This window comes from Neofelis nebulosa, chromosome 12 (genome assembly GCF_028018385.1).
Source record: "Neofelis nebulosa isolate mNeoNeb1 chromosome 12, mNeoNeb1.pri, whole genome shotgun sequence".
NCBI classification, from domain to species: domain Eukaryota; kingdom Metazoa; phylum Chordata; class Mammalia; order Carnivora; family Felidae; genus Neofelis; species Neofelis nebulosa.
In genome coordinates, this window is record NC_080793.1 from 67,227,854 (window position 1) to 67,251,086 (window position 23,233).

At 47.4% G+C, this 23,233-nt stretch overlaps 1 protein-coding gene across 6 annotated transcripts in view; it reads right to left on the reverse strand.

The window, feature by feature from the left end:
• The window catches only part of DAPK1 (death associated protein kinase 1), a 188,085-nt gene that overhangs the window by 25,937 nt on the left and 138,915 nt on the right, over positions 1–23,233 (reverse strand). For all 6 annotated transcript variants that reach the window (XM_058695537.1, XM_058695536.1, XM_058695542.1 and 3 more), the window contains exons 15-19: positions 22,970–23,068; positions 21,786–21,983; positions 19,743–19,940; positions 15,376–15,474; positions 8,121–8,198 (exon numbers count right to left, since the gene is read on the reverse strand). In XM_058695537.1, the coding sequence (XP_058551520.1) occupies positions 8,121–8,198; positions 15,376–15,474; positions 19,743–19,940; positions 21,786–21,983; positions 22,970–23,068 (672 nt within the window). The remainder of the gene's footprint in view (positions 1–8,120; positions 8,199–15,375; positions 15,475–19,742; positions 19,941–21,785; positions 21,984–22,969; positions 23,069–23,233) is intronic.

A 23,233-nucleotide genomic window follows, 5' to 3' on the forward strand; every position in this document is an offset into this window, starting at 1 on the left:
CCTGCCTTCCAGGTGGTCAGGTGTATTTTGTAAGTGGGAGGCACAACATGGACTATTTCCCCATTTGCTTTTGTTAACTTTACACTTTAAATATTTACCCAGGGATGGGCACCCTCCATCTGCACTCCTGCCCATGGGTCACAGTGTAACTGAGCCTGGAAAACCCCATCCAAGTGCCGTCATATCTCACCTGGCTTCCAAGACCACTTCCTACCTGGTCTCTGTCGGGGCAGTCAGAGGGCAAGTCCCAAAATGAGAGTCAGATTTTGCTCCCACCTGCTGAACACAACTGGACCAAACCCAGTCTCCTGACCTAGGTTTGTAAAGCTGCCTACCTCTCTGATCAGTCACCATTCTCTTCCAGACCACCAAGCTCAAGTCCTGGTGCAGGCCCATCCCTCTCCTTTTTGTTTTCTGGGACACACCCACCCAGCTTTTTACTGCCCCAGGCCCTTTGCACTCACTTTTCTCTCTGCTTCCTCCCCACCACCTTCTCTGGTTGCCTCCCCTCTCCAATCTTTCATGTGTTGGTTTAAATGTCACCAGCAGAGTGGGTGGAAAGTAACTCCCCTCCCTTCTCTAATTTCACCCTGTTTGAATCCCTGCACTTACAGCAGGGGCAACGATCCTTCTATAAAGGGCCAGGTGGTCTCTCCTATGATTGTCATGTACCCAGAAACTGGCCATAGATAGTAGAAAGTCAATGGGTGTGGCTGTGTTCCAATAAAGCTTTATTTACAAAAACAGGTGGTGGACCCACTTTGGCTGGGAGGCCATTGTTTGCCAACCCCTGACTTACCCCATCTGGTATTTTTCTTTATTCGTTTTTTGGCTGACTTTTGCTTCTTTTGTTCACTGTGGTCTCTCCTGTGCCTAGAATAGTTCTTAGCATATCTAGACACTGTGAATATCTTTTAAATGAATATTATTTGGTAACTGCATTGCTCTTTGATGTCCTGGGGAATCTTGGTTTCTAGCTAACTTTCTTCCTGCACCTTTACCCCTGGCAATTTAGCTCCACTTTCCCATCAGCAAAGATGACTAAACATCAGCAGATTGACAGGGAAGACCATCTGAAATCTGGGAAAGCCAGATAAGAGCACAGGGAGGTGATGTGGCTTTCCCCACATGGCAGGATGCAATTAGACCCAGCAGGGAAGGAGCAGCAAGTCTTAATTATGCAAATGTAGTTTCCTTGTGCTGAATTTTAAATTCTGGGTAAATTCTACACTTTATCCTATTTTCCAAAATATTCCCAGGCACCTTTCTTCACTGTCTCATCTTAGGTGTAAGAACAGCAACTATTTTAATGCCAGCTTATTAAAATCTAATTGGAAGGACAATCAAGCCCCCCAGTGTGAGGGCACTGAACACGCAGGTGGGAAGAGACACGTGTCGTGGGCTCTGCGGGGGGCACCAGAGGCTCCAGCACACGGCTGTCCCCCATCACTTCGTGGTGAACTGGGTCACAGCACACCTCGCCCAGCTCAGGCCTGTCCCGGGTTCTTCCTTTCCCCACAAGCTCTGGCCTGGCCACCCCCACCCCCACCCTGCCCAGATGCACTGGCTGCAAGGTCTCATCTCTTCAGGGTCAGCCCCCCTGAGCTGTCTGAGGACCCAAGTAGTCTCTCGCTGTGCTCTGGCCAGTCCTCTGCTGCCCCCTGCAGGTCAACAAGATGACTTAGGTTTTATTTCTGGAACAGGAAGCCCCTGGCTTCCCCAGCAAACCTTTAAAAATCTGTTCCTAGGCTTGTCAACTGATTAGATGTGAATTCAAGGGGGCATTTCTGTTGCTAATTTGGTCTACTTGGAAACCTATTTCAAGGCCACACCCCTGCTGTGCAGATACAGACTTATCCCCATGAATGTGTTTAGGATCCACAGGGAGGGTGGTCTTACAGAGGATGGTTCTCTCCCAGGGGTGTCAGGAAATGTGCAGTTTTTTATTTCACAATGAATGGGGGAGGGGCCAAGATGACTGGAGCTGCTTGGGGGTCCTCTTATCTTGTAAGGACAGGAAGTCCCACCACCCCAAACTGCCCACTGCACCCTGGTGAGAAAGACTGGGAACATCAAGAAAAAATGACATGGAAAGGAAATTGGTGACCCGATGCTCCTATGTAGAGATTGCCCTCTTCCTTTCCCTTATCCGCGGATCCTGGTGTGCTCACTCTCCTCCAGGGACCCGACTTATAACTGCAAATACATCTACTGTCTTGGTTCTCTGTAGGTATCACCTGCTCCTCCTGACAACCTACCACAAGTACTTACTGACATCTTCTCCAGGGTCGCTCCTGTGATGCCTCAACCACTTTCAAGAACCAGATTCCGGGACCGGGTGTCCCCAATTCCAGGCAGTTACTTATTTGAAAATATATTTATTTTAAAAGACACGAATGTGGTTAGAAATACGGGGCAGCCAACTCCTCCCTTTCTGCCTCATCAGGAGCTGAGTCTAGAGCCTTCTGAGGGAATGACTGTGGCAAACAAATCATGGGTCTCAGTGAACACGGAGTCCAGGAGACTCCGCTGAAGGGAGCAGGCCGTGGGGACCCCTGGAAGGAGATCGGGGCTCACCGCACAGTGGGTGAGCTCAACACGGGGAAAGACCCCTGTCCCGCGGCTGGTGAGGAGTTGGCACTGAAGCCCGGAGCCCACTGAAGGCCACAGGACATCTTATTTCAGGACTGACTCTGGGTGCTGCACTGATGAGCGCTTGCATAGCCTCACTGAGCCCCGCTTTCCTGCAGGAACGTCTCCATCTTTGGGATGTTGTAAAATCACAGCACCTGCCACACATGGACGGTTGAATGATGGCTGTTGTAACGCTGGCTCTCAAGGGGGCCCACTTGCCTTGTTGACACTCCCACATCTGCTCCTGGGTGCTGGGTCACAGGAGGGGCCACCACAGGGAAATCCTTATGTTTCCCCGGGACTCAGAGATTGGTTTGCAGGCTACCAGAAACAACAGCAAACACACGGTGCTTACTGTGTGCAGACACTGGTGTAAAGACAACATTTACATCATCACCATACTGTCAGGCAGCTCTACAATTACCCCATTTGACAAACAGGAAACTGAAGCTAAGCAGGTTTCTATTTCCCGAGCCAGAAAACAGCAGTGTTGGGATCTGAACCCAGGCCATCTGACTCCTGAGTCTGTGCACCCAGCCATCAGTTTATATTTTGCCTCTCAAAGCAAAAAGAGAGAGGAATCTTTCTGTGGACTCTGGGCACTAACAGGGATGATGTCCTTTGATCACAGGTATTAAAATGACTTTTTTTGCGCTGACCTCTCCTTAGAGAAAAATCCCAGGATAATGGCAAAATATCAGAATATCAGAAATATCAGAACATTGGAATATTCTCTCTCCCATCTGTCTTTTAAAAAGCTAGGCACCCTTCTCACTGCCACGTAGTACTCCATTGTGTATATAAACCACAATTTCTTTATCCATTCATCAGTTGACGGACATTTAGGCTCTTTCCATAGTTTGGCTATTGTTGAGAGTGCTGCTATAAACATTGGGGTACAAGTGCCCCCATGCATCAGCACTCCTGTATCCCTTGGGTAAATTCTTAGCAGTGCTATTGCTGGGTCATAGGGTAGGTCTATTTTTAATTTTCTGAGGAACCTCCACACTGTTTTCCAGAGTGGCTGCACCAGTTTGCATTCCCACCAACAGTGCAAGAGGGTTCCCGTTTCTCCACATCCTCTCCAGCATCTATAGTCTCCTGATTTGTTCATTTTGGCCATTCTGACTGGCGTGAGATGATATCTGAGTGTGGTTTTGATTTGTATTTCCGTGATGAGGAGCAACGTTGAGCATCTTTTCATGTGCCTGTTGGCCATCCGGATGTCTTCTTTAGACAAGTGTCTATTCATGTTTTCTGCCCATTTGTTCACTGGGTTGTTTTTCGGGTGTGGAGTTGGAAATATGGCCCTTTGTAGCAACGTGGATGGAACTGGAGAGTATTATGCTAAGTGAAGTAAGTCATACAGAGAAAGACAGATACCATATGTTTTCACTCTTATGTGGATCCTGAGAAACTTAACAGAAACCCATGGGGGAGGAGAAGGAAAAAAAAAAGAGGTTAGAGTGGGAGAGAGCCAAAGCATAAGAGACTGTTAAAAACTGAGAACAAACTGAGGGTTGATGGGGGGTGGGAGGGAGGGGAGGGTGGGTGATGGGTATTGAGGAGGGTACCTGTTGGGATGAGCACAGGGTGTTGTATGGAAACCAATTTGACAATAAATTTCATATATTGAAAAAAAAAATAAATAAATAAATAAATAAACTGAGAACAAACTGAGGGTTGATGGGGGGCGGGAGGGAGGGGAAAGTGGGTGATGGGTATTGAGGAGGGCACCTTTTGGGATGAGCACTGGGTGTTGTATGGAAACCAATTTGACAATAAATTTCACATATTGAAAAAAAATAAAAAAACAAAAAATAAAAAATATATATGTAAAAAATATATATTTATTTATATAAAATATATAAATTTATATAAATTTATATATTTAATATATATTATTTATATATATTTATAAATATTATAAATAAATATATATTTATTTATATAAATAAATAAAAAGCTAGGCACCAAAACACAAGGGCGCCAATTGGTGGGAGAAAATAAAGGAAATCCGAAACCGGGACAGTGCAAGAACGCACCTACCATGATTTAAAGATTCTAGACTGGAAGACAGCCTACCGCCTCCCCTGGGCACACAGGGTTGGCAGGATCACCATACGAGCTTCCCTGTATTTGTATTTCTAATCATAAAAGCAACGTAAGCACACGGCAGGAAATCCGGGATCAGATTAAGGGAGAAAATACTTTTAAGCCCCTCAGTCTGATCCCTCTCTGCTGTCACTGGAGAGCCTGTCCTTCATGTACTTCGGTCTGGGCTTTACTCACTGTTTCAGACCTGTCACCACAATAACTTCCGGCTTTGCACCCAGTGTGGCCATCCATTTTAAAGCAAAAGAATGGACCTTTCCTGTGTGTTAAACACGGCACAGCCCAAGGAAAAGGGTCACCTTTCTGAAGGTGTCACCTTGTCCGAAGAGGATGTCTCCCCAGGTGACCCACCAGACAGGCGGGGATCATGGTTTGCCACTGATTTCTGCTTAAAAATGAGTGTCTGTCCCATCCCAGGGTCGCAGCTCTGTGAGAAGTCTCTGAGATGGTAAGCAGCACTCCAGGCCCAGAAAGATTCGCCAGAGGCTTCACTGTGAGGAACGCGGCCCACCGTGACCGCTGAGCCCTCTACACGCAGCAGGGGCGTCACTAGGGCTCAGATTTGGGTGGTGGCACCCCGCATGGGTGAGAACCCTCCTCCGTGGAATGTGGGAAGCCTGAGAATCCCTGATCCGTGAGGTGTTCAGCCTAATGAAACTTTCCTCTCCACCAGTGGACTGTAAGAGAGATCTAACAATTCACAGTAAAACTGTGTCTTCATCAAGTGAGTTGCCAAGGCCAGATTTCAGGTCAGTTTCTTTTTGCTGTTGATGGATACTACAATGAGTGATCGACTTACAACCACCCTTCTCTTGTGACATGTCACCTATAAACATAGGCTCTGCACTCAAATGCAGGGCACCTTGCTATAAAGTCCACCCAGAGTCAAAGGTCGCAAACACTGAGCCAATCCAGCCGGTTGTTGTGTTCCAGACTGTTCCATTCTTCCATGTGCTGACTGACACACTGCTTTACTTTAAGGGAATTTGGAGATTAGGAGACTTTGTGGGCAAGTTCCTGGTTGATCTGCTGATAGTGACTCCCAGGCTCCACCCCCTCTCTTTCTGCTTGTAAACAAAACACTTACCCTTGTTTTTCTAGTCCAAATTCTCCTCCACAGTGAGACAGTGCATGGCAGTGCAGAGTGGGAGAAAACAATGTCTACATTTAACGCATGCATTTCCTGTAAGAACATGTGAGTAAGGCTAGGGGTGCCTGGGTGACTCAGTCAGTTGGGCCTCTGACTCTTTTCATTTCAGCTCAGGTCATGATCTCACGATTTGTGAGTTCAAGCCCCGCGCTGGGCTCTGTGCTGACAATGTGGAGCCTGCTTGGGATTCGCTCTCTCTCTGCCCTGGCCCTGCTTGCATTCTCTCTCTCAAAAGAAATATATAAACAAAAAACATTTCTTAAGATTAAAAAAAAAAGAACATCTGAGTAAGGCTAAGAACATTTTTCCAGACTTCTCTTTCTGGAATTTCCAGAAGGAAGGGCACATTGAATCCCTGCAGTGGCCAGGGATATCTGTTTTCACGGGTCATCTTCCTACTGCCTTTGCAGCCAGCTCACAGACTCCGAAGCACAAAGGTGTGAAGAAGAATGATCTCTCCCAGCTCAACTCCAAGGCTGGGAAGGAAATTACTGCACCCATGTCCCCTCCCCCGCCCCACGGCCAGGACCCTGGGACCACTATGAAAATTCAGACTCTCAGTAGCTGTGGAGGGTGAGAGGTGATCATCCCTCCCAGGACACTTCCAATTTGTTTTTTTTTTTTTTTAATATATATTTATTTAAGAGAGAGAGACTGAGGAAAGGGCAGAGAGAGAGGGAGACACAATCCCAAGCAGGCTCCAAGCTGCCAGCTCAAAGCCTGATCAGGGCTTGATCCCATAAACTGTGAGATCATGACTTGAGCCAAAACCAAGAGTCAGTTGCTTAATCGACCGAGCCACCCAGGCACCCCCTCACTTTCCAATTCATATGGGGCAGGACATCTATGGGATACCCCAAGCTTATTTTCGATAATCCCTTTCCACTGAGCACTTAAATCAACTGAATTATTATTTATTTCTAGAAAGTCTGTCTTTGAAAAATTACTACATGATTATAGTTGGCCCTTGAATAACACAGGGATTAGGGGTGCTGGACCCCCACACAGTTGAAAATCTAGATATATTTTTGACCCCCCCCCCAAACTTAACTACTAATAACACTCCACTGTTGACTGGAAGTCTTACTGATAACATAAACGGGTGATTAACACATATTTTGTATGTTTATATGGACCATGGACTATATTCTTACAATAAAGTAAGTGAAAGAAAAGGAAATGTAAGAAAATCATAAGGAAGAGAAAATAGATTCACAGCACTGTACTGTCTTTATTTAAAAAACGTGCATAGAGTTGGACTTTGTACGGTTCAAATCTGTATTATTTAAGGTCACCTATATTATAAGGAATTTGGAAAAAATATAGTAATGTTTACAGAAGGAAATGTTAGTTACCAAAATACCACTGTTAATATTTTCTATGTATTTCTATGTATACAGGAGAGATTATAATGTGCATATGTATAATTTATCTTCTACTTTGAAACCCTGCAACATCCTAAGCACTGAACTTTTGTTACTAAAACCTCTTCAGAAATATTTTAGTGGTCAAAAACAGTTCTACCCTGTAGCTGTATAACAATTTACTAGACATCATTGTTGGTCATCTGTTTCCGATTTTTATTATTGTATTATATATAACTATATAACTATACATATATAGTTATATATATAACTATATATAACTGCAATGAAACCTGCATGCATAAAACACTTTTTCCTGCATTTCTTTCATTTCTTTAGGATAGAGTCTCAGACACAGAGTTCCTACCTTAAAGGGTGTGACTAATTCTGAGGACTCCTGATACACATTGTTATGATCTGGGCTGGAAAGACACACCTGCCATTTACTTCATTTTGTCCTGTGTCCTTAAACCTTAGAGCAACAGTGTTTCCTGGATCAGAGCGTATCATGTGATATCTGGGGGCTCAACACATTAAGAAGGAAAGAAGCAGTCAGCCTTCTCATTTCCTGTCTACTTTGTGGGGACGGTTATTACAGAGAGGGCGGGAGGAGGGAAACCAGGCATAGCAACTGTAAGGACGTCACATGATTTCCATGTCCAAACACAGAAGAGGAAACTGATAGGTAGCTGATGCGTTGACGCTAACTGTATGCAAACCACAGGACAGGGACAGACACCTTTCAAATAACCCGTGTGCCCAAAGCCTCATTTTGTTCATCTCATTCTTTACAAAGAAAAAGGCAGACCTTTTCATATAAAACAGAGAATTTCAGACCGATAAACAGCATTTCTCACCTTCCGGAGCCTTGCAAGCAGACCTGCTACGTGCTCGTGCTGTTCTGATTTAGCCAGCTCTTCTGCTGTCTTCCCATCCTGTTGGAGAAAAAGGATTAGTTTCTTTCCTTCGCACAAGAGCTGTTTGTTCCATACATTAGCTCTGCCTTCGGAGGCAGAAACAGGCGTAACAGGCGTCAGAAACAAAGAAGGTGGATAAACAGTGTGTCCTAGATTCTTTCTCTTCTGTAGAATCCTTATTTCACTGGGCTTCCCAGGAAAAGAAGAGGAGAATTAGGAAAAAATTGTGCACTGGTGCCTTGAAGTCCATCGGTGCGATGTTTCAGACCCACAAGCTTTCATCACACTTGGCACCTCGTTGGCGAGCAGATTACCCCAAATCCTGAACCCCTCTCCAATAAAGCAGACAATGAAGACTTTCACAGATGCCAAATTCTAGTTAGTGCTAGCTAATGACTTAAATTCCTTCTAAGAACAAACCTCAGCACTCATAGGATGCTAGTTACTGGTAATAACTGTGCATTTCAAAGAAAAGGCTTAGTTTTATGGGCCATTTTGACCTAAAGAGTTTCAGTGAACATAAAAGGAGGACATTAGAGTTCACAGCACCTTTCAATTAGAGAATTTTCATAGGGCTGCAGTTTCGTAGCGAGCAAATTCACTTCCATTTCTGTGCCATGAATAAGCACGACACCGGCTAACACGTACGGAGCACCTCCCGATATCATGCGCCTGGTCCAGCTCTCAGGGCTGTGCCTGCACTGACCCTTGGAGTCGCCTGGGAGAGGCAGGCACGGAGGCTGTTCGCGTGCCCCCAAGGAGGAAATGGAGGCTTTGGGACCGTTCTGCTGCAGTTTTAAAGACATTACAGATTCGAAAGTAGAAAATTGCAATTTCTATGCAATTACATGCAGTATCTTTTCAACAAGAAGAGTTAGAAGCATCTCGGCCCCTCTCTCAATGTTTATCAGTAACCGCTAAAGTTCCATTCCCACGGAAGCTCACAGACGCCCGAATCTGATTCACAGCACATCTTTGAATTTCTCAACTCGAGTCATAATCTGAGCCATGCGCGGGGTTTCATGAGACCAGAGTTTCTCAGCCTCAGCACTGTTGACGTCTGGGACCAGATCAATCTCTACTGTGTGGGCGGGGCTGTCCTGCGCATGCGGAATGTTTAGCGCATCTCCGGCTTTGGCATCAGATGCCAGCAGCATCGCCTTCCCAAACGTGACAACCCAAAGTGTCTTCATGAGACAATATAGGGAAAGCAAAAGGGACTTAACTCCTATAAAGCCACTGGCCTAAGGCAAGGGTTAAATGTTTCCATAGGCTTAGAGACAAAAATCTCCTTCTGGAAGGGAGAGATGAGAGCCATTAGGGAGTAACGGTGGTCTGGGCAAAATTAAAGTAGCAATTTAAAGGCTCCTTGCACAAGTATTTCTGTTTTCCAGGAGTTCTAAAGGAACGTTGAACATGGGGAAAGGCATTCTGTGATTGTCTTGTATCCACTAAAAAGTAACAACCACAAGATAATGACTGTGGGACTGAAGGATGCTTCCCCACTGCTTGCTCTCACCCTTTGGAAACGTGCCTTTATAAGCCTTGCATGCTGTCCCTTCTGGGAGCAACATTCCTCCTGCTTGTTGGCTCCCTCGTACACAGGCTATCTCTAATAAGTTCTGCCTGCCTACTTTCTCTCAAGTTTAGGGCTGAGACTCAAAAACCTGGTCTTGGGGGTCCAGTAACATTCAGACATTGCCAAGCATTCCCTGGGTGGTGCGAGATGGCCCCGGTTGAGAACCACTGCCTTGGGCCGAAGCTGGAAGCTCACGTGGGTGCTCCGGGGAGGCAGTCTCCCACCCATCTCTCGCTCTCCCTTAAAGTCCCCAGGTGTCTCCAATGGGCAGTTGAGGGCTCCTCGTTTGCTTTGGGGTCAATTAGGGATCTTGTCGGACACCACAGCCCAACCAGGAATTCATGCCCAACTGCCCAGATCCTTACTGACATAAGAAAAGGCTTCAGGTTAGTGGTTCCCAAATCTGACTGCACACTGGAATCTCTGGGGTCCTTAATGCCTCCCAGTGCCTGCACATGTCCACTCCCTCTGGACACTCTGCTTCTCTAGGTCTGGTTGCCACCTGGACACTGTGGTTGTAAGTGTTCCCAAGTGATTCCATCGTGCAGCAAAGTTTGGGAACCACTGTCCCCACTGGGAAAAACTGAGCCTTGACTGAAGTTGTGTGCCTTCTGGCCACAGCACTTCTCTCAGAGACCCCAGGTCTGCACATGACACAGGCAGAGGACCTTCACTGGCAAAAGTTAGTGTCCATCGTGGAGCCTTTCAAACAACAGGAAAACCCCCATCAACCACATGTCCTACATTTATACAGCACTTTACAGTTTGCAAAATGCTTTGCCCTAAGAGACACTATTCAGGCTCCCAAAAGAAAAGCCTGTCAGTGTAGTAGAAAGAACTTTGGAGTCAGATGGACCAGGTTGAAGTCCTGAATGTGTCCCTCACCAGCTACGTGGTCAGTCACTCGGCCTCCTGGAAAATTCTTCATCCGTATGGCAGAAACAGACACCCTCACCACTTGAGCAGATTAGAGAAAACCAAATAGAAAGAACAGACTATCAGTCGTGGAAAAGGAAGCAGCAATAATTATTAATTAAAGAGCTGAGAATTCAGCCTTTCTCGGAGGGAATGGGGTAGGAGCTGGAAGTTTGCATTCTTGGCCTTGCTCTACCGTGGGCCCCTGCTGGCTCCCACAAGCAATTCTAACCCTTAGTGTCTTCTTGGTTACAAACAGTGGTCTGGGAGGGCCTCATTGAGAAGGTGATGTTTTGAGTTGAAACCTGAAGGGGATGAGAGGGCAAGCCATTTGGATACCTGAAGAAAGTCCTGTGAAGAGGAGCAAGTGCAAAGGCCCTGAGGCAGCAGCATGGCTATCATGTTTGAAGAACTTCAAAGAAGCTCATATGGCTCATGTGGTGCAGGGGGGTCAAAAGGAAGAGATGGAGCAAGAGACGGGTGTCAGGGAGGCAATGCGAGGGGCTGAGATTTAAGGGAACCCCCAACATAAGGACTTCTAAATTGATGGGGGGTCTGAACAGAAAAGGGACATGTTCTGATTTATATTTGAATAGAGTCACACAAGCTGCTGCCTGAGAAACAGACTGGACACGTGAGGGCAGAAGCAAGGAGATCAGTTAGGAGACCAGAACAAATAGCACATGATCATGGCCAAGGGTTCACAGCTTCATGGGGGACCAGCAGCCAATTCCAACAGAGCAAGAAAGGAGAGCAAATCACACCTGCCAGAGGGGGCTGGGAAAGAGGAGGCTGTCTGGGGCTCCAGTTTAATATCGAAAGATGAGAAGGAGTTAGTGTCCCAGAATCCTCCTGCCACTAATGTCATCTGCTACTATGTGCCTGGGTGCCTGCCATGAGGCATTAAAAGTCTCTTACTCTGGGGGCGCTTGGGTGGCTCAGTTGGTTAAGTGTCCGACTTCAGCTCAGGTCATGATCTTGTCGTTCCCAAGTTCAAGACTTCATCAAGTTCTGTACTGACAGTTCAGAGCCTCAAGCCTGTTTCATATTCTGTGTCTCCCTCTCCCTCTCTGCCCCTCCTCTGCTCATGTTCTGTCTGTCTGTCTCTCTCAAAAATAATAAAATAAACACTAAAATAGTCTCTTACTCTGAAAGAAGGAGCACATCATGTTACCTTATAGCAGGGGTGTGTGTGCACAGGCACCACATGCAGGGGAAGGAGGGGGTGGAAACGCATGAGATTCCAGAGGGAAAAAAGAGCATGTGCCAATTCGATGAGGTGGGAGAGAGTGAGGGGATTCCCACGACCTGCAAAGAGCCCTGTTCTGCCAGGTCCAGCTGAGGGGGTACAGGGGTGAAGGGTGAGGCTGGGCAGTGGAGGTCGGAGTTCACTGGCTCTTTCCAGAACCATAGATGTGGTGATCCAGACCCAGATCTGAGGATGAGCTGGTCCTGGGGGAAGCACAGAGGTCCTTAACCAGACAGAGGCCAGAGAACACAGTGCTAGGAGACCAAGAGGAACCCAGGATGTGGTCCCCAGGAGGATGCAGGGGAGGAGAGGCAAGCAGAGCTTCCCCTTCCCCGGACTGGGCGACGTGCCACATGCTGACGCCCCCTGCAAAGGTCAGATACTGACAGAGACGGGCACAGCCAGAGGGAGAGGACGAACGTGGGGGCCGGGACCCTGTGACGGTGGTGCCCCCCAGAAGGAGTCTTAGGGGGCGCTCTGGGACAAGCGAGGCTAGAGCCGGGGAGGTGGGCCTGAGCCCAGGAGCAGCTGCAGGCCTGGGTGGTGAGAATGGGGGAGGCCACTGAGATGGACGCGCGGCTGGAAGAGACGAGCAGAGGCAGGAAACGCTGCTGGTGCGAAGACAGGCAGGGACACGGTTGCCCCAAAAGTCAGGGCAGGGTTATGCTGTGCGGAGGGTGATGCAGCGACTGAGACAGGCCCCGGGGTGGTGACCTTAAGGTTCTATTTCTTGACCTGAGTGCTTATAAAGGTGCTGATCTTATAATAACAATTCAGTAAGTTTTACTTTTGTTCATGTGCTTTGCAAAAAAAAAAAAAAAAAAAAAAAATCTGTGTTATATCTTACAATAAAAAAGTTTTGAAGGAGAGAGAGACCAGGAGGTGACTGGGGACTGGACCTAGAGGCTGGAGTCCAGCAGGGACTGCGTGGGGGGGGGGGGGGGGGGGGACAGAGCCCCGGAAAAAGAGGTAAGGCGACCACTAGGGGGCGCTGCAGGGTCGAGAGCTGAGGTTAAGGACCGGAACTCTGGGGCTCAGGCAGCAGGGACAGAAGCAGAGGAAAGCCCCCCCCCCCCCCCGCACTGTTTTCTGCCAATAAGGAGGCGGCTGCTCCCCAGCCCTGACTACTCAATGCTTGAAATGAGGCCCAGAAGAATGTGAAAGATCTCAGTAGTTTTAAAATACAGATTGCAGATCGAAATGATAACATTTTGCATGTTTTGTGCTCAACAAAATATATTCCTGAAATTAATTTCTTCCGTTGCTTTTCTTTTTGGATATGGCTTCTGGCACATTAAGGGTGGCACGACTACACGTGTTAGGGCTCTGCTAGAGATGTCGTCAGCAGGGAGCACGGTGTCTCCATGATGATCCCCTCTCCTGCTGGACACCTAAGACAACTGAGAGAGGGAGACCCTCAGTCTCTACTGCACGGCCTGGGAGGCAGGACGCAATCTGGCCCTGTGCATCCCGGCCCGCCATGCTGTACTACAGCCCACCATCCTTCAGGCTCCTGTAAGGCCTTGTGGCTTCTCACAGGATGCTCCCTACACTCTCCCTGAGGAGCACTCCTGACCCGTGGAAACTCCCTCAGGGCCCTGGTGTGTAACCCTCTGGAGACCCCATTAACTGTACATTTACTGCTGTGGCTTGTGGGTCTGTCTGACTCTCTGTCAGGAGACTGGAAGTTTTCTGAGGGAGGAGAAATCACCTGCCTGTGCCCCACTGTGTTCCTGGGTCCTAGCAGTGCTTGGTGCACAGTACATGCCTAGTATTTGGGGAATGAAGAAAGGAGTAAGGTGCGTGAGTGGACTCCCGGGTAGCAGGGAGGCCCAGTGGTGAGCAGAGAATGAGTGGGGAGATACACTTGAGGGCTCACTGGAGGGGGAGGCCACTCGCGGGAGGCAAGGAAATAGCTGCTGTGGGCAAGGGCTCACAGAGGTCATGGGGCAGCACTGGGGACCCAGCAGAGGCCTAGGGCTGCACATGTTAGCGTCCCCAACCTGTGAGATGTGGCAGAATCAGCAGCTGGTATCTTCAGAGCTATCCCTGACAGTTTGTTTTTTATGAGGCAACATTTGTGACAACAAACAAACAAACAAACAAAAAAACTTCTCCTCATAAAAATGCACATAAATACTCCATTGTGGAGTAACTGAACTGAATGCCAAGACATGGCTAGGCAGGGTTTGATAATGGCACACGAGGCCTAGAAGCCCATGCATGGCCATGCAGGGTTTTGTGATGGGCAAGGAGGTACCCTGAGAAAGGGACAATCCCATCTAGAGCACTGGCCTTCACTGGGCCTGCAGAAAAGCCCAGCACAGGGCTTGGCACTACAGAGAATGGGCCCACTACTTGTGGGGACAGAATGACATCAAAGGATCATCAGTACAGTCAGGGAGGCAATGTCTCCGACCAGAGGTCAGTAATTTTCTATAAGGGGCCAGAGAATAGATAACTTCGGGCTCTGTAGGCCATAGGGTCTTTGTCGTAACTGCTCAACTGTGCCCTTATAACGTGAAAGTGGCCACGAATATGTAAATAATGAGCCTGGGTGGGTCTCAATAAAGTTTGATTTATAGAAACAGCTGGTGGGCTGTAAACTATGAGCATGGCTGGGTCCCAGTAAAACTTTATTTACAGAAACCAGGCAGCGGGCTGGATTTGGCCTGCGGCCTGTAGTTTGCCAACCCCTATATGACTCTCCAAGAAATGAGGCCTTGATTTTCCCAAAGTTGGCTGCCATATTTTAAAATCCCAATGGATTTCCTCAGATGCACACTTTACATCAGCAAAGCATTAGTGAGGTTTAGCAGACTCAACCTACCATTAGGCCAGAAACAAGTCAAATGATAAAATTTCACCGTAGCAGTAAAATGACCATCTTATCGCATCAGTCCATGTATTTTCCCTCTTTGGTATTTCATGAACTGTAAATCAAAGGGCTCCTCCTGGAGGGTGGTGCCAGGCACGGAATGAGGGGTGGGGAGGCGCCGGGAACAAAATAAGAAAGGCAGACTTTTTAAACAAGAGAGAACAGCTCTTGTAAGCAGTTCCCCACCCTGAGGCCTGAGACTCCTTCCTCCTTCCTCCCCCAAAGCCCAGGGCACCTCCAGAGCCGTTGTAGGGGAGGGGGAGCATTTAGAAAAGGAAAACACACATATCTAACAAACACCCTAAGGCGCTGCTGTGTAGCACGGGAAACAGCAGGCATTCCTGGCAGTGCGGGCCCCAGAGCACCAAGGGCCCTGGCACCAATGAGCATAACCAGCTATCACCCTGGCTCTGTGTGGGCAACTGTCTACGGAATGGCACTGCAGGAGCAAAGCTTAAGAGCAGCTTGTCTGCTTGAGATGCAGTTGCCAAGCGATACCTTTCCCCGATGCCCTTGAGGCCCAAAACGTTCTCTACGGCTTTCCGTGGCTTTCTCCTGCCAGAAAGTGACTCACCGAGGTCAGCGCCTCCACGTTGGCGCCCGCCAGACAGAGGTAGCGGACCACGTCCAGGATCCCGTTGTTGGCTGCAAGGTGCAGAGGCGTTCGTCCATACTGGAAGACACAAAAAAAAAAGCCCAAAGAGAGTCCTTCTCACAATGGCTTCTGAGGCACTGACGGGAGTCTATCCCACGGGCCGGTACTGTGTGCGGGATCTGGGATCCCCCAGAAGAAATAGGACGTGTGGACTCCCTTCTCCAGAAACCCTCCCTCTCCTGGGGGGAGGCAAGCCAAGAGGAATGTGCTGAAGTATTTTCCAGTTAAAAGAGTCACTTTGAAAGAAAACTGCAAAGGATGAAAGAGTAGGAGGCTTATCATAAGATAACTAAATCAAGTCTCCTCCTGTGCTGGTAGAAAGGAGGCATGAGTCAGGGTTCTTATTAAGGGGCCCAAGGTTCCAGAAAGATCTGCACCACAGTTCAAATTAGACACTGCAAGGGACAAAGGGATGGAACGATAGCCAGTGAAGTCGTTCTAATGCGGTGACATTGCAAAGCCATGCCCACCATGCTCTCCACTGTTTATGTCTGTGGTTCCCAAACTGTGTGCCAAGGCACCTCAGGGTGCTGCAGTGAATCCATGGGGTACTGAGGAATATTTTACATTGTTGATGGAACCAGCAGGTTCAGACATAAAGTGAACTACTCGCTCCAGGCAGCTTAGGGTCTCAGCATTAGATCACACTGCCTTCCTTTCAATGCCATCGTATCTGCACAGCGGGGGGTTGGTGGTTACTGTGACAAGAAACAAGTACCCTGAGAACACGGGTGTAGAATAGGAAGTAATGCAGTGTCCAGCCTGGCTGGGTTCAAGGTCTGAGGAGCTGTGAGGTGCCCAATCAGCACACACATCCCATCAGCATGCAAGTGTGGTTATGGAAGAATGAAATGAAAATATTCATTTTCTTTCCATTTGTGGGCATCGTTTTTTCCCCAACAGCTACTGAGTCGTTAGGACATAAATTCTTACTAGGTTGTTCGGACTGAACCGCTTAATAAACAGAACTGTTAGGTATTTCTTCTGCCCTGGGGGAACCACAAAAAAAAGTATCCTTGGTGGATACTGGAAGCAGAGGAAGTTCAGGTGTCTGTCTTATGCTGTTTATTTGCAAATGTAAGTTTTTGTTATGAAGTGAACACATGCTGACAGAGAAAGTGCAAAGGACGTGGCAGGACACATAGGATCCGTGGTGGAGAAGAGAGGCGCTCCTTTCCTTCTGTCCCCTTCCCCAGGCTCCCCTCCTCAGAGCACTTCCAGCTCGATCCTTTGGTGCCCGGCCTTCCAAGCTTTTAGCTATGAATCCACAAAAGGAAAGAAAAAATGTGAAAAGCCAAGACATATTCCACTTTCTAGCCTGCCACTTGCTACGTTCCCCTAGTAATACACGGCACACACCTTGCGGGGCCTGTGACTATCTCTAATTTGTACTTTCGGCTACCTGAGTAACACTTGGCATGTGGATGTGCCACAATTCGCTCAGCCAGCCCACTGAAGATGGACACTTACGGTGGTTCCATTCCTGCCCCTTACAAACAATGCTGCAATGTGCGCACCGGCCTGTGTTAGTTTACTATCGTCTAGAGTGATCTAGGGAGCAGAGATCAAATACCCTAGAGATACAGTGAGAAGGAAAAGAAGTTGTGAAGATGTAGCAAGGTGTTTGGATTTCTGTGTAAGGAAGAGGAGCCTGGCAATGGGAGGTATCGTTCATGGAAGGGAAAAAGGACAACAAAGAAAAAGGACTAGGAAGTTTACATTTTGAAGGCCCCAACTTCTGGCAGAACCAAATCCAAACTCCCGAGCCTTACGGTCAAGGTCTTGCACCTTCTGGACCCAATGTCCCCTTCCACCTGCATTTTCTCTCTCTGCCCCATTGCCAGCCTCCCTAAATGCCTACACTCCACGTCAGCTACAGGTGCAGCCAGACAGCCCCCAAACATACACAAACACTTCCCCTGGTCTGAAACACACTTTCCTCTCTCCTTCATCCAAAAGCTCTCTCTGTTTCTTTCATGTGCAGATGTCCGCATCTCCATAGCACCTGGTGCCTCTTTCACAGCAGTGACTGCAACATGAGCCTGGCTACACCAAAAAACACTTGGGGGCACGAACCATTCACTGTGCTATCCACAAGCCCCTCATCCTGCTCTGGCACAGTACTGTCAGAGAAAGGCACTAACACACACTTACTGGGCACGGAATTGTCACGCATATGCCTGGATATGTACATGTGTGTGTGTGTGTCCGTGTACATGTCCACATGTGCGCGCGTGTGTGTGTATGTGTGCCCATTTGTAGATGTGAGTCTGTGCGTGTCTATGTGCATGTCCGTGTGCCTGTGTGCACGTACACGCATCTGTGTGTTTGCGTGTGTGCGCATCTGTTTATGTGCGTGTGTCTGCGTTATCTTTGTGGGTGCACGTGTCTGTGTGCTGGTCGGCGTGCATGCATGCACGGGTGTCTGTGTGTGCATCTCCGTGTGTGTGCCTGTGTGTGCACAGGTGCGTGCGTGAGTACAACATGCTTTCTGTCTTCGCTGGGAAGAGGAAGAAAAAAACGAAGATGTCACCAACCCACTGAAGAAGGTGTGAGGCCCACGGAGTGACGGTGTGCCGAGTCCCTGAACACTGAGGGCGGCCTGGGGACCTCGTCTCTGGCTCCACGTGGAGCTGCCAGTCAGCTCGCTGCTGCACCAAGAGGGTCCCAAGTAACTGTCTACACGAGGCTGCTGATTCTAGGAGGGTGACACTGGGGAGCTCCAGCTGAGCTCAACTCAGTGACAAAATCACCTACAGAATGCCCTCTTTGTGCTGCTGTGTGGCCCAATATGGTAAAAGCAAGTGTGTGTGGCTATGTATGAACTACCATCTGCAGCCTCAACAACGTAGAGGCCTTCCCGTTAGATAAGTCAATTGTTTTTAAACACGAAAGTCTAGGGTTCTCTTGCTGGGTATTTTAAAAAGCAGACTTAGCAAGTGCATGGCTTGCACTTAGGCGCGGGGTGAACACCCATTCCCTTCTTTCACTTAGTGCCCAGTACCATGAGTCACCCGCTCTGCTCCCCCACCTTCCCAGGAGACAGTTCATCCCAGATTCTGTGCACACAGTAGGCCAGCTGTGTGGACTATGGCCAAGTCCAAAGGTATTCAAGTAAGTACCATGATGTTCCCTGAAGCCATTTTTTATTCGTTTAAAGACTCCTAGAAGGAAAGCCAAGATCTTGATGCTGCTTAATATTACATTTGGCTTTCCCCTTAAGCCACTTTACCCAACAGACTTGGCAGGATTAGAATGGGATAAACAAAGAAAGCAACCAGCACAGCAGCTAATGCCTAAGACCTATGATCCTGTGTTTTCAAGTTTCCAGAATGTGAAGACTGCTGATTTCAAGATTCATGAGAATTAATCACATAATAGGCAAGAGGAATAATTTTTTGTGGACGTGTAATTTTCCAGCTATTTTAGCTGTTAATTCTCTTACCTCAAACAAATCATGAGAAAATTCTGCTGGCATCGTGTCTGCCATTTATAAACAAACACTTCCCACAATCAAAATTTTAATTCAACTTGGACTTTGTCTTCAACACAATCATGAAAGAGTAGTGCTTGGCTTTTGTACAATTACATGCCTTAAACCACATGAATATACAACTGTTCTGTCCTATTTGGTAATGAAAGTCTCTATAGTATTCAGGGAAAAGGAAAGGTGTTAGCTAACTTCTAGAAGTCAACATATGGGGTTTTTTCATTTCATCGTGTGACTATTTTCATTTCTTTAGTATTCACCAAATAGTAGCATTCCCTTGGTCTTACTAAATTTATTTAGCACAAAAAAGGTGTTCTGAATGTTTGACCATAAAAACTCTCAAGGGAGAAAGCCAAGAAGAGAAATCTGGTCCTAGGAATCTCAATGAGGTGTTTTCCTGGAGATTTAGTACTGCAAAAAGATGTTCTAATTTGACTGATGTTCTGGGATTCTTCTACAAGAGGTCACACACAGACACAGACACAGACACACACACACACACACACACACTCCCCCTTTCTCTCTCTCCCTCTCTTGATGTTCATCAGTAACAACCTGGCTAGGTAGGAAGTACTTAATAATGTAATGATTTTCTGTTATTTCACGAAGTTACTCAAAAGTCCAACGTAAAGTATGATTTAATGTAGACAGCTCTACAAGCCAGAACAGAACAGGTCCCTATGAGTAACACTGGCATTGAACAATGAAGAGACGCGAAGAGAAACTTGGAGAAAACCCAGAAGCAGGTGCAGGGACATGCCCTGCTGGCTCCCGAAGGGATCCCCTCCAGGGTTACCTTGTTGGAGATATCCAAATTGCAGCTGGCTTCACAGAGGGCCACCACAATGGGCACGTTGCCATCTTTGCAGGCCACGTGGAGGGGGGTGTTGCCGTGCCTATCTTGGAAATCAACAGAACACCCCTGGCTGATGAGAGCCTGGATGACCTCCATCTGACACCGTCTCACAGCAAGATGAAGAGCGATGTGTCCGTCCTGTAACAAACACCAGGGGCCGTGAGCACTTTCCCTTATGCACGTGGGCCTGGCCACCTGCCTTTCCAGCCACCACTGGGCCAAGTTTACTTGGCCAATGGCATTGTTACTGCAGATCCTGAAGAAGGATTACAACACATTCTTTACTCCTGGCGAGTGGGGGAGAGGTTTTGTGTGCCCCACTCTGAACAACCACAGACTAAGCTAACCATCAGCCTGACTAATTCAGGCGTGGCCCGAACAGTCAGACAGAAAGACCCAACACTTCTTGTCTCTAAATGTATAGAACTTACGTAATTGTTGGTTCTCCAATGGCCTGTTTTATCAAGTGCTTAAAAACCCCTTTTATTTTTTTAAAATCCTTGTTTGAGAGAAAGAGGGACAGAGAGAGCATGAGCAGGGGAGAGGCAGAGAGAGAATGAGAGAGAAAATCTTCAGCAAGCTCCACACCCAGGGTGGAGCCCGACACGGGGCTCAGTCTCAGGACCATGAGATCATGACCTGAGCCAAAATCAAGAGTCAGATGCTTAACCAACTGAACCACTGAGGTGCCTTGAAAACCACTTTTAAAAACATTTGCTCAGCAGTCTTCACTTACTTCCTAAGCAGAAAGCCTTATCATTTGGGGCGCCTGGGGGCTCAGTCAGTTAAGTGTCTCTTGATTTTGGCGTAGGGTCATTACCTCAGAGTCATGAGATCAAGCCCCAAGTCAGGCTCCACGCTGAGTATAGAGCCTGCTTAAGATTCTCCCTCTCCTTCTACCCCTCCCCACTGCTGGCAGTTGCTCTCTCTCTCTCAAAAAAAAAAAAAAAAAAAAAAAAGCCTGTTTTCTCTTATCCAGGGAGAAACTGAGAAAGCCATGGGAAGTGATGTGCTCAAGGGCTGTCATACATATCAGAGGCAAATAAAACATGCTGAATCGATGCATCCCAAAAAAGACCAGCCTGGGAATTCCCTCCACTTGTTACGGAACCCCTGGCGAATAGACAGGTTGAGTTTTGTGAGCTGCGTAGAGAGTTTGGAGACATGTCTGTAACTTATCTGTTCTAAGGGTTCTCTACCTCAGTATACTAACTGACATCTGGGGCCTGTGCTGGGAGTCGTAAGATGTGTAACAAAAGCACACGGATCTTCGTCCACTAGATGCCAGTAGTAACCCTCACTCCTGGCTGTGACAACCAAAACCAGGCTCCAGCCACCACCAAATGCCCCCCTGGGGCAAGCTTGTTCCCAACTGAGAACCACTTCTCTGCACCAAGAAAACATTCCACAAATGGCAGTTCCTAACTTACCTACAATATCCCAAATTTGACGATACGAAGAACACCACAGCCTCATTTAAGTACAAGCTCACAAACAAAAACAGTTTATGCTGAATTTGCTTAATTAATAAAGGAGCACCTGGTCTAGAGTTGCAATTATCAGCCAACTAAGAGTGGTTTTTATCTTTTTACGAAACAGCGGGCGATAAAAGTAAATAAACCATCTGTTTCTCTGTTTTGCTACAAAGTAATAGAGAGTTGCCAATTTTGGTCCTAACTGAAGATTGTCTTAGGCCCAGTGATCATTCCTATACCTGCTTCAAAGCTAAAAAGGCGGAACATAAAATAGACAGCTGAGCCATCTGACCATAAAGTGTTAACATGCCACAAATGAATATTAATTGTCAAACAGAATCTCATATTAATAGATTAATAATTAATTATCAAACAGAGAAGAGAAAGGACCATTGTAATTTGCTACATTCCAGTTTGTTATTGTAGGTAATTAATGGAGGAGTCTTGTGGTCCCATCAGCCCGCCGGATCACCTGCCAGTGCGTGTGATACATCTACCCACAAACCACCTTGTCGGAGGCATTGAGGTCAGCTCCGTGTTCAGACAGACACTCCACGATGTCGTGATAGCCCCTGGCAGAGGCCGTCAGGAGGGGCGTCTCTCCTTCTCGATTCTTAATGTTTACATTGCAGCCGGCTTCACAAAGGGCTTTGGCCACAGAATAATAGCCGTGCCAGGCAGCACAGTGCAAGGGGGTTTCTTCTTCCTGGCCAAAGAGACACACAGGTAAAGGAGGAGAACACAAGAGAACACCGTACAGACGCAGTGAGTTCCAGCCAACATCGGCAGCCGAGTCAAGGCAGTAGAGAAAAAAGAGCTCGTGGCAAAAAAAAAAAAAAAAAAAAAAAAGAGCAAAATCTGAAATAATGGACGCAGGTCTGATGTCTCTCCTTCACTAATTTTCTTTCTTCAACACTTGGGTGTTGGATAAATTCAGTTTTCCCTGCAGTTTACTTAGAACTGACTTTTAGGAGCCCCCTGGAACCACTGGTTCAGCTCTTCTACACAGGAGAACCCCGGGGTGGATGGATTTATAACATCTTTCTTGTCAAAGTGCCTTCGTTCAGTTCATCTGAGACTCCTCACAGGAGGAGAGCACTTATCTGAGCGGGAATTCTTGTAACAAGCTTAACACCTCAGGATTTCTGTCATGTGTATAACACAGAGATCACTCACATAATTTGTTATTGCTCTGGCAAAGACGTGCTGAGATAATTGTGTTTTAACAAGTCAGGGTGATGGCTGGCCACGAGATCTATAGGATTGTAAGGTCTGTATATTCACAACGAACATCATTAGACACAGATGTCTGTCTATGAGAGGTTAGTACAGTGAAGTGTTTACAGGATGACTCTGGAACCAGACTGTTTGGGTTTGAGCCCCAGCTCCACCATTTACAGGCTGTGTGAGCTTCGGTATGTTACTGAACCTCTCTCTGCCTGGATGTTCTCTTCTGTAAAAGAAGGAGTGAAAATAATAGCAACTCACTCACAGGGTTGTCCAGAAGAGTGAATGAATGAATGAATGAATGAATGAATGTATGTTAGTGCTCCTGTTTGAGTCCCTGCCCTCAGAAATCTAAGCAGAAAACCTACCTTGGATAAAACCCCAAAGGACCCGACCATATCAAACGGCTACGGGTACAGCCACCCAGCAGGCGAAAGGAAAGTAAGGCCGGCTACCGTGACCCACCTTGTCCTGGAAATTGGGGTTAGAGCCAAAGTTGCACAGTAACTGAACCACATCGGCATGGCCATACCGAGCTGCCACATGAAGGGCTGTCTCTCCAGACTGTAAAAGAAACAGCCAAATTCAGAGCACTCTCCGGGAGCAGACTCTAGAAACTAAATGCATAGGACTGGAGGCCCACTCCCATGCATGCCTGGCTCCAGTCCTCCCCTGAAGGGGCCCCCACCACCCTCAGGCCACATGCCCCTTTGGTCCTGGGGTGGAGGG